The 12,439-nt window shown below is 36.0% G+C and overlaps 1 protein-coding gene across 1 annotated transcript in view; it reads left to right on the top strand.

Moving 5' to 3' along the window:
• NSUN3 (NOP2/Sun domain family, member 3) overlaps window positions 1-11,938 on the top strand; it is a 104,930-nt gene extending 92,992 nt beyond the window's left edge. The window contains 1 exon segment of the mRNA XM_006864662.1: window positions 11,677-11,938. Coding sequence (XP_006864724.1) covers window positions 11,677-11,938 — 262 coding nt within the window.
• The last annotated feature ends 501 nt before the right edge of the window (window positions 11,939-12,439 follow it).

Here is a 12,439-nt window from a genome sequence, read left to right on the forward strand (position 1 = left end):
TACTGGAGGCGGTGCTCTTTGATCTTCATCAGTAAATATTTTAAGTCTGCTTCACTTTCTGCAAGCAAGGTTGTATCATTTGCATATCGCAGGTTGTTTATGAGTCTTCAGTCTTCCTCCAATCCTGATGCCACGTTTTTCTTCATAGAAACCAGTTTCTCAGAGTATTTGCTCAGCATACAGGTTGAATAATATGGTGAAAGAATACAACCCTGTCGTACACCTTTCTTAATTTTAAACCATTCAGTGTGTTTGCATGTTCTGTTCCAACAACTGCCTCTTGGTCCATGTACAGATTCCTCATGATCACAATTAAGTAAGTGTTCCAGAATACTCATACTTCACAATATTGTCCATAGCTTGTCATGAACCACACAATTGAAAGCCTTTGCGTAGTCAATAAAGCACAGGTAAACATCTTTCAATATCAGAAAGATGTTTACCTGTGCTTTATTGAGTCCGGGTGTGGTGCTGTGCATTTATGCACCAAGTGACTGCAAAGTCATTTGAATCGCAAGGTCAGCGGTTCAAGCTCACTAGTCGCTCCTTGGAAATCCTATACAGGGTCGCTGTGGGTTAGAATTGAGTCAACAGGGGCTTAACAACCCAAATGCTGTGTAGTAACACTTTAATAGGAGAGGATGTGGCACTGTAGACTGTTAACTGCAAGGTCAGCAGTTCAAACCCACCAGGTGCTTCTGGTAAACCCTATACAGGGTCGCTTTGAGTCGGGAGCAACTCGATGTCACTTAACGACAAACAACAACAACAATGCTCTCTAAAACACCTCTCAGAGTTAGCTTCAGATGTATTAATTCTTAATTTCTTTATGTTAAAGTCGTTTAATGGTCTATAGTTATTCTTTGCAAATGGAATGAGAAAATGAATGCTTGTTGTGTCCTATGTCTTATTGTCCCAGATTCCATACTTATTTTAGCAGTAGTACTGTTTGCTTCCATCTTAATTCTCAGGGTTGTATTAAGTTCTCTTAAATTAATCATCAAATAATCATAAGGTAACATTAATTAATTAGTCCCATTATGCATCCTTTACTGTTAACATAGGAATCTGTATTTCATTTGATTTCTGGACTAAAACTCATTTCCTCTTACTCAGGATATTTTATTTTAAAGAAAAAAAAATTTTATCCTAAAGAAGACATGGGTCGGAATCGACTCAATGGCACTTAACAACAACAACAGCAACAAAGAAGACAAAGAAGAATTTGCTGTTGTTAAGTGCCGTTGAGCTAGGTCCCACTCAGAATGACCCTGTATAGTGAAGGAACAGAAACCTAATCTTTTTTCTCAGAAGCATCTGGTTTGCTTGAACTACCATTCTTATGGCTTGCGGTCCAGTTTTCACCCTAAAGAACCACCATACTCCCAAGAAGAATTGGTATATCTGAATTATGGTGTTGATGGAGAATATTAAAATTTTCATGGACTGCCAGAAAAGTGAACAAATCTGCCTTGGAAGAAGTATAGCCAAAGTGTTCCTTAACAGGGAGGATGGTTAAGACTTTGTTTCACATACTTTGAACATTTTACCAAGAGAGATTATTCCACAGAGAAGAACTTCATGTTAGGTAAAGTAGAGGGTCAGCAAAGCTAGAAGACCCTTACTGAGTTGGATTGATGAAAGTGGATGTAACAGTAGACTCAAATATAGCAATGATTATGAGGATGGCTCAAGACAATACAGTGTTTGGTTCCATTATACAATGGGTGAACATAACAGCAACACAGAAAGAATAAGAATTTCCTCATGGAGGAATGTGTTCTGTGTGCTCACATTCTTTCACAAGCATTTCAACTATTAGATTTTCACTTAGTCTAATTTTCATTTTTTCAGTGAGATAAAAAAGACTACTATGTGTTTTGATACATCTTTCATATTATTAATTGTATACTTGGCTTCCTTTTCTACATAAGTTGCGATTTTAATTTGAATATTAGATAGTTTTAGACATTTATTCCAATTGTAACACTAATGCACCTATATAATTTTAATTTTTTGAAATTACTAGTCTCATTTTAAAAATGAATAATGAGTTTCTAAGATGAGGGAGGAAACTGACATATTCTGGCAATAAAGGGACCTATAAATATGTCTTACTTGAGTGTTTTGTTTTATCAGTATTTATATCAAAGGAATGGTAGCTATTGTTTTAATTTTTAATGGCAATTAAAGGACCATGAATAAAAATAATGAGTAAATATATCAAACATTAATCATTATATTGTTTTGCTATAATCTTATTTTTTTAAGAGTACAGACTTCTATGATTATTTTTATATCTGTACCAGAAATGGTTGTAAATGAGACAGTGACATGTTACAAGGAAGTCTTAAAAAGAAGTTATTTATCACCTTAAGATGAAACATATGGAATTAATGAAAGGGGGTGGGAAAATCACTTTCAGCTTTGGTCAAAAGATGGCACTGTTGCTATGTTGATAGTTTTCTTCTGCAGCTTGGGTTCTATCCTTTTCCAATGCAGAAAACAGTTAAATTTAGTGATCCAATTAACACTGACTGTCCCCACAGAATGCCAGATTTCTAATTGTGCACCAGAATAGATCGGAAAAATTGAATTTATTTTTTAAAGTATTAGGTTGTTTTAATATCTATTTATAAAAATAACATTCTCTGTTGGAGACTCAGAGATTTGGCATAGGAACAATAGGCCACTCTATATCATGTTTAAATTTGGTTCAGTGTGAAATACCCTTCCTTTATAATTTTGGAAGCTGCCATAGCTCCATGACATTTTTTGCTTTAAAAAAAAAAAAAAAAATCATTGACCTATGCTTCCATTAAGGCAATATTTTATTCTCCATGGTATTAAAGTCAGGTAATCATTTTTATTTTATTTTATTTTAGCTCTACAGTTTGCTTATTAATAATTGGAAGACTATGCAGAATAGCCTGGAAATGTTACGGTGGTCCTCTTCTCTTCTTGTGCTGGAAAAACAATCTGCCCTGGCTGGTTTCTTAACCAATATTTTAAATGGCTCTCAAGGCCTACCTTTGCTTTTCTCTAAGCAGATCTTTTTAAAGTGGAGAAATTCACTGAAAAGCAAATGGATAATTAAATTTAGGAAACATAAAATGAACTCATGAAGAATTTGCTTAATAATTATTGTAAAGTTTTTTTTGTGTTTTGTTTTTAAATACACACAAATCAAAATACTTTTGTTATTGCTGTTTTGGGTGGGAACTTTGCTTTATGGAAAGTACACAAAACAATCCAACAATCCAGTTTTCCTTCTAAACTTGTATTAGAATAAGAACACACTTGTGGATGTTTGCATAAAGACTATTTACTAGTAGATTTGCCTATCTGATTTTTGAATTTTACATTAAGTGACTCATTTTCAAAAACCAATTAAAATTTTGTCAGAGAACTTTGTGGCTAATTTAACATCTAGATATAGGACAGCATATACTTTATATAAGGAGCTCTGATAGCATACTGGTTACAAAGCAGGCTGCTAATCTCATGGTCAGCAGTTCGAAACTACCAGCTATTCCACGGAAGGAAGATGAAGCTTTCTGCTCCCGTAAAGATTTTCAGCCTCGGAAACCCTGTACAGGATTGCTATGAGTCAGAACTGACTCCACGGCACATAACAACAACATACTTTATCTGGAATCCTGGTGTGGCACTGTGGCTTAATGCACTGGACTGCAAAGTTGGTTTGAACCACAAGGTCGACGGTTCAAGTTCACCAGCCACTCCTTGGAAACCCTATGCAGGTTTGCTATGGGTCGGAACTGACTCGATGGCATTTAACAACAACGAACTTTATATAAAAATTATTTAAAACCTTTAAGTCAAGCTATGTTTCCGAATTCAGACTCTTTAGATTTTAAAAAGGTAATTCAGGGCATTTTTTTTTTTTTTAATGTTTTATTGAGAATTATGTGACAGTTTACATGGGAGAACATTAGTTTTACATTCATTCTATCGTATATCGTTTCATTGCCATGGTTCTAATCCCCTCCATGCATCATCAACCAACCAAAGGGTATATACCCTGTAAGTCTGCCCCCTACACTGCCTTTCCCCCCCCACCCACCCCGGTCTTCAGCATACCTCTCCGCGCTCCCTCTCTGGATCTAAAGTCTCAGGGCATATTTTGTATATCATGTCATTCTTTCCCCACAGTCGGAGCTGATGCAGCGTCCCGTAATCAAGCATACTGTACTCTTTCGACAGAACATAGATATACTATGTGGGATAATTTTCACCATAAATAACCTCATATGAATTTAAGGTCAGAATTTGAAGCCAAATCTGCCAAACTTAAGAAAGCTTCAGGTTCCAAAAGTTTTGGGATTTCACAATAAAGTATCAAAGATCTGAGTACCTTTCAGATACATTCTGTAAATTGATTTGTCTTTTTATATAATCAGAATTGCAACTTTGTCAGAGTTTAGTATTTCTCCAATTTTAAATGTTTTTTGTCTTCCTCTGTATTGTTTCTCTTAGTGAGTTTAAGACCAACAAAGCAGTACTGAAAGACATTTTTCTGTCTGACTGTATTCATTTCTTTCCCACAACAAACCTTTTCCCAACCTACTATCTAGATGTCCTAAAAAGAACACATATAGTGTCACAGTAGTCTACAGTATATGATTTCAAGGAAACCTACCATAATATATTATTTGTTTTTTATAGTCTATTTCAAAATACTTGTGAATAGTTGTAGAAGTAGATGACTTGGCCTATACACTGTATTAGCGGACAGGGTTCCACCACTGCTGTTGAGTCTATTCTGGCTCATTGTGACCCTATATATGATTTAGAAGTGGGTTAATTTTCACTTATATGTTATCAAAGATATGCTAAATTTATCTTTTATTTTTTTAATAGAAGATCAAGACCAGAAGTATTGGTTTTTCAATCTCTATACGAATTAGATTATAAAGTTGTTGATTGCTCCAGCCTTAAGTAAAATTGAGTACTCATTACTATTTATATGCCAAAAATGGGAAAACTATTTTGTGTATTGATAAATGCTAATGATAAAGATACTGTTATACTTTCTGCAAAATCATTAGTGAACCTTAACATGAACTGGTTCGATTAATAAATAAAATGACATCTAAGGTGTAAGTTAATTCTCAGTAGAACAACAACAATAATCCTGGTTGCATAAACCCTTCAAGTGAACTTTTTGAAGATTGCCTGCTTTCTTTGAGTCCTGATTCAGTAATATGGTACTTTTGAAATCCGTAGCTACCAGAAGTGAAAGGATAAACTGGCGTTTAAACAATCAGCAGCGGCAAAACAGCAACAATCACTTAATGGGAATCCCTCACATTTTGCCCAAAGGCTTTAGGTTTAACCCAATTTGTGAAAGAATGTTTGTTTTGCCATGTACAATTTCCTTGTTTATAAATTAATGCAGGCAGTTGTTATACCAGCCTAATTTTAGAAAGGTAAATTATGAATGCTGAAATGAAAACAAAGCAGAGGAATCAGCCAACATTGGCAACATTATAGAAATTAATTTAAATTTATATCAAGCAGGAACATATTGTTTGTAAATGATGAGACTTTTATGTACTTTTGTACAGTTGCAATGAGAAAGAATCATACTTACTTGATTAAGTGTTGTCTTTGCTAATTGTAGAACTGGGACCAAAATAAGTCCCTTTTAATGGGAGTTTAAAGATAACTGCATTCAAATCCACATTTTCCTTGCACACTAATCTTAACAGTTTTTAGAAACTATTAAACCCATTACTATAGTCAGTAGAAAATGATCCAAAATGAGCATAGTTATGATAAGCTACACAATTTTGGCAAAATCTGCAGACACAGGAGTTTATGTTTATATAAAAAAGTAATCACCGTGTGTTAGATTCTTATTATTGCTCTCACAAATGATTACCAATTTTGTGGCTTAAACCAACATGATTTATTATTTTACACCTCTGGAGGTCGGAAAGGAACCCTGATGGTACACTGGCTAGAGCTCTTAACTGCTCACTAAAAGATTGGTAATTCAACCCCACTAACCGCTTCCTAGGAAGGAAAATGGGCAATCTTCTTCCTTAAAGATTATAGCCTTTGAAACCATATAGGGGCAATTCTACTCTGCCCTGTAGGATCCCTGAATCAGAATTGAGTTCTTGGTAGTGTATTTGACTTTGTTTCAGAGTCAGAAGTCCAAAATGGATGGGTTTCATGAAGGTGCTAAAATCAAGGTGTTAGCTGGGCTGTGTCCCTTCTGAAGGCTGTAGGGCAGAATCCATTCTTTTAGCTTTTTCCAGCTTCTAAAATAGCCGACATTCCATGGTTCATGGCTCCCAGCCAGCATTCATATCACTTCTGCCTCAGCTTTTGTCACCACATTGCTTTCTCTGACTCTGTCCCCTGCTTTCCCTATTCATTTTTAAAGACCCTTGTGAGTATACTGGACCCATCTGAATAATCTAGGATAATTTTCCTATCTCAGGATCCTTAATTTAATTGCATCAGCAAAGTCCCTGTTGCCATGTAAAATACCAGACTTACAGTCCTAGGGATAGAAATGTGGATTTCTTTTGGGGCCATTATTTTGCCTACCACAGAGGGCTAGCTAGCCTATTAACAATTCACATCTCTGGAATCTAGAGTTGAGCTTTTAAAAATTTCTTTAGGGATCTGATATATAAGGTTATTGAGAAGTAAGGAAAACACATGCATTGTGTTTGTTTGTTTTTGTTGTTGTTTTAAAGACTAGCAGCAGACACTGAAGGGTAAGTAGCCCTGTAGTTATACATGCTTTCCAAAATGTATTTTCATCAATAAATGAATGCATGAGAAGAGTAGAATTTGTGAATACCAAAAAATCTTAATTATATGGAACCTCAGGGAACATGTTTTCTATAGAGGCAATTCTTTAACAGAAATTACAAAATAAAAATACTGAACTCTCTGGAAACAGTTCTGATACTTATCACAATCTTGCATAGCTCTAATTTGTAGTGTCGTAGAAATGCATCACATTGGCAGAAATGAGCATCTAGTACAAATGCAACTTTCTTCTGTCACTCTCCTTCTTCTTCTAGTAACCTTGTTTTTCACCAGGTCACAACAAAATCTCTAAATTATATATTTACCCTGTATTCCTTTATCAACTTGAGACATTGACTAGTGACTTCTAGTTAGGATTTGTTTCAGTTTTACCATCATGCTGCATGAGTTTTACCCTAGTCACTGTCTCTCCTCTAGTTAACTGTGACACTTAGTACTGTATACTGAGGATGGGGGATTTCTTTACCTATCCCTGTTTTTCAGAATCACAGGGCTCAGGGGTTCAGGTAGAATTAAATATTGGCATCAATTTGCTTGTCTTGAATTAGAATTTCTCAATCCTTTTCTAATCAAATGCAGAGCACAGAATTTGAATTTATGCTCTTAGTTCTAGATGTTCTAGATATTTAGATATACATGTGAGAATGAGTCTCAATATACAGTAGAGGTCCTGGAATATGAATTATTTTTAAGACATTCTGACTAGTAATTGCTTTGACGTTATCATTACCATCACATCTTGATTAAACTTTTTATAGTTTCATCTCTAAATAGATGACCTTGTTTTCTGTTCTACTGATGCAGAGCTATTTATCATGAACTTCTGTTTATCTTCAGACATCCCTGTTCATGCTACCATGTTGTTTCAGATGAAGAGCTGGAATCCCTTCTTTTCTGAGGCTAACTCCTCCATTTGCAATCTGAAGTTCTCGGATCTGTTTTTCCCTGAGTTTGCATCTATAGATATATTCAAATCTCTTTTTGAAAAACAAAACAAAAAAGTTCCTTTTTGTCTCTTTCCTCAAAGGAATCATTCATTCATCTGGTGAAGCCTTCTTAATTTACTTTCTACATTTCCCTCTCCTTAAATATAGGCATTTATTTCCTGTCTGTTTGTTTTTATTACACTTATTTTCTTGAGAAATCTCATTCCTGTGACTCCACTTATCACTCTGAAATCCCTTTCCTGAAGTTCAGATGCTCCTTCCCACCTATCCAGTAACACAACTCAGTATGTCCAAAGTTGTTAGTTACTACAGAGTTGGCGCTGATTCCTGACCAACCCATGTACAGCACAACCGAATGTCGTACCCAGTCTCCACCATCTTCATAATCAGTGCATTCAATTCCAATGTTACAGTCATGGTGTATTTGTTCATTGTTGTTGGGGAACAAGATAAAACAATTGCTCTTACTTGTGGATGGCCTAATAGTTTAACCAAAAATAAATTCTAGAAATAAAAGAGTCTCCAAACTAATGAATGCATTTAGTAAGGTTGTAGAGTATATTATTAATAAACAAAAATATTAATTGTTGTTAAGTGCCGTTGAGTCAGTTCCGACCCATAGCGACCCTGTACAGGGTTTCCGAGGGTGTAAATCTTTACGGGAGTAGAAAGCCTCATCTTTCTCCCGTGGAGCAGCTGGTAGTTTCAAACCACTGACCAAATATTAATTAGATTGATATTAATAATAATATAAATTATTGTTATTAAATATTGAAGAAAAATTCAAGCCTTGACTTTTGTTATTGAAGGATTCTCTGAGCAAATTATTGAATGATGCAGAAAGCATCAAAAGAAGGTGGAAGGAGGAATACATAGTCACTGTGCCAAAAGGAAATGGTTGATGTTCAGCCATTTCAAGAGGTAGCATATGATCAAGACCCAATGATACTGAAGGAGGAAGTCTAAGGTGCATTGAAGGAATTGGCAAAGAACAAGGCACCAGGAATTGATGGAACAAAAATTGAAATCTTTCAAGAAAGTGAGGCGGCACTGGAGGCAACTCACTCTTCTATGCCGAGAAATTTGGAAGACAACTATCTGGTCGACTGATTGGAAGAGATCCATATTTGTGCCCATTCCAAAGAGAGGTGACCCAACAGGATGTGGAAATCATCAGACAATCTCTTTGATATCCCATGCAAGTAAAGTTTTACTAAAAGTAATACAGAAATGGCTACAAGCATACATTGACAGAGAACTTCCAGAGGTTCAAGCAGGTTTTAGAAGAGGACACGGAATGAGGGATATCATTGCTGATGTCTGATGGATCTTGGCTGAAAGCAGAGAATATCAGAAAGATGTTTACCTGTGCTTTATTGACTATGCAAAGGCTTTCGATTGTGTGGATCATGACAAGCTATGGACAACATTGCAAAGTATGAGTATTCCGGAACACTTACTTAATTTTGCTCATGAGGAATCTGTACCTGGACCAAGAGGCAGTTGTTTGAACAGAACATGGGAACACTGAATGGTTTAAAATTCAGAAAGATGTGTGACAGGGTTGTTTTCTTTCACCATACTTATCCAGCCTGTATGCTGAGCAAATAATCTGAGAAGCTGGGTTATATGAAGAAAAATATGGCATCAGGATTGGAGGAAGACTCATTAACAACCTGTGATATGCAGCTGATAAAACCTTGCTTGCTGAAAGTGAAGAAGACTTAAAATATTTACTTATGAAGATCAAAGAGCACAGCCTTTGGTATGGATTGCTTCTCAATGTAAAGAAAACAAAAATCCTCACCACTGTACCAATAAACAACGTTCTTTCAATGGAGAAAAGATTGAAGTGTCCAGGACTTCATTCTTCTTGGGGATCAACTATCAACACTCATGGAAGCAGCAGTAAAGAAATCAAATTACATATTGCATTAGGCAAATCTGCTGCACAAGACTTTTTTAAAGTACTGAAGAGCAAAGATGTCAGCTTGAGGACTAAGGTATGCCTGACCCAAACCATGGTATTTTCAATAAACTCATATGCATGTGAAAGCTTGTCAGTGAATAAGGAAGACCATAGATGAATTGATGTTTTTGAATTATGGTGTTGGAGGAGAATATTGAAAGTGCCATGGGCTGCCAATAGAACCAACATATCTGTGTTGAAAGACGTGCAGCCAGAGTGTTTCTTGGAGCACAAACTTCATCTCTCATACTTTGGCATATTGTCAGGAGGGACCAGTCACTGGAGAAAGGTATCATGTTTAGTAGGGTGGAGGGTCAGAGAAAAAGAGTAAAACCCCCAGTGAGATGCATTGGTAAAGTGGCAGCATCAGTGGGCTCAAGCGTGGCAACAATAGTGAGGTTGGTCCAGGATCGGGCAGTGTTTCCTTCTGCTGTACATAAGGTCGCTATGTTCGATACCAACTCGATGGCACCTAACAACAGCAACATATTAACAATGAAAATTTCAGAAACAGAAATAAAATCAATACTATCACTCCCAAAATAAAACGAAAGACTGGGAGATACAGTTAACAAAGCATACAGTTTCTTTATAACATCTGTATGCTTAAAAATACTGATAAAGAGGTTTTAAATAAACACAGATACATGCTGTGTTCATGGATTGGAAGACTCAATATAGTAAAACTGTCAATTCTTCCCCAAATGAATGATAGCGGTTTGTTAGTTCTCTTTATTATGGTTTGGGTGAAAATTCACAGAGCAAATTAGTTTTCCATTCAACAGTTTATACACATTTTGTTTTGTGACATTGGTTGCAAATCCCTCAATGTAGCAACATTCTTTCCCTTCCTCTCTGAGTTCCCAGTTTTCATTCATCCATCTTCCCTGCTGCTTACTGACTTCTGAGCTTTATTTTGAACAAGTGATGCCCTGTTGATTTCTGTGGTTGCTTGCACTGAGCAGTACATTTCTCTCTGGTGTATTATTCACTTTATAGCTTGTCTGTAATTTGGCTGAGAGTTCATTTCCAAGCTTGAGTTTATTTCCAGGCTTGAAGAATGTCTAAGGGCCAGTCTTGAGGGTTCCATCAGTCTTTATCAGCCCCTTAAATCTGGTCTTTTTTTTTTTTTTTATGAATTTGAACTTTGTTCACATATTTCTTCCTGTCTGCCCAGGACCTATAATTGTGATCCTGATCAGAGTAGTTTGTAGTGGTAGCTGGGTACCATCTAGTTCTTTTGTTCTCAGGTTACTGGAGGTTGTGGTTCACTTGGTCCATTAGTTCTTTGTTTCCCTAAATCTTTGGCTTTCTTCACTCTTGGTGAGTAGCAACTGGGGTCTTAAAAGCTTATCTAAGAAGCTCTGGTAACGTAGTGGTTACAAATCAGGCTGCCGTTCAAAACTACCAGCTTTTCCACAGGAGAAAGATGAGACTTTCTGCTCCTGTAATGATTTACAGCCTTGGAAACCCTGTACTGGGTCACTATGAGTAGGAACCAACTCCACAGCACATGACAACCACCAAGATATATTTATTGGGCTGGCCATTGTGTATTTTGAGTGTCTTGAACCTACAGGGCTCCTCTTCTAGCACTATATCAGACAGTATTCTGGTATATAAAAAGATAAATGTACCTTTCGATTAAAATATCCAAAGATAAAGTATTTCATATGTTATCCTTAGCCTTCTACCCTAGGAGAAGAAAACTACCAACTAATCAAATAAATGCAGCACTTTTATCATTCCCAAGCTGATTGTTCCAGTCAACAGTTTCCCAATCACCCTGGGGAAAGTTAGAAAGAAATAGTTATAAAGCTGAAAAACATCCAAAGTTATCACAGTCTGTTAGATTAGTTTCAAGTACATACACCTCCTCGCCCTTAGACCCCTTACTGTTTTCTTAATATGCCTAATTATCTTTTGTATTTTTGTGATTGCTTTCAGGTCTGCAATTAAGGCCCTACGTCCTGGAGGGTTACTTGTTTACTCTACATGCACGCTTTCTAAGGCAGAAAATCAAGACGTGATCGATGAAATTTTAAACTCCTACAGTAACATCATGCCTGTGGACATTAAGGAAATGGCAATGACTTGCTCTCAGGACTTCACATTTGCTCCCACTGGGCAGGAATGTGGGCTCTTGGTAATTCCAGATAAGGGCAAAGCCTGGGGCCCAATGTATGTAGCTAAATTGAAAAAACTGTGACCCATGTGAAATTGGTAACATGCATTTTGTAAACCATGTTAATGTGTTGTTATATTTATTTTTGTGGGTGCTCTATATTTTAATATTTAAATAACCATGCAGTCACTTTGGGAATTATATTTAGTAAATAAATAATAAATACTTTAACATCTCAGAATCTAGGCCTGAGAATTTTTCATATATATATATATATATATATATATATTTTTTTATTTTTTTCTTCCTAGAAATTTGTCTGTAGCAATGATTTAAGGTGGTACAGATGGTGTTTGTGCTGCATAATAAATCTGCTGTATTTTACTTGGCATTTTGTAGTTAAAGTAATCAGAATATATCGTTTTGTATATAAGATGTTTAGACATATATCCTATCCAGTAAGTGTTGGTTCTTTGAACCTTTAGAAGTGTACATTTGTTAGCCTTCTTATTATTTTCCTCATCAAATTTTGAGCTTTTTCCAGGATTTTCTCCCTGCTTTTTTTGTATGAACTGATTGGTATTC

The sequence above is a fragment of the Chrysochloris asiatica genome, unplaced genomic scaffold (genome assembly GCF_000296735.1).
Source record: "Chrysochloris asiatica unplaced genomic scaffold, ChrAsi1.0 scaffold00068, whole genome shotgun sequence".
Taxonomy (NCBI): Eukaryota; Metazoa; Chordata; class Mammalia; order Afrosoricida; family Chrysochloridae; genus Chrysochloris; species Chrysochloris asiatica.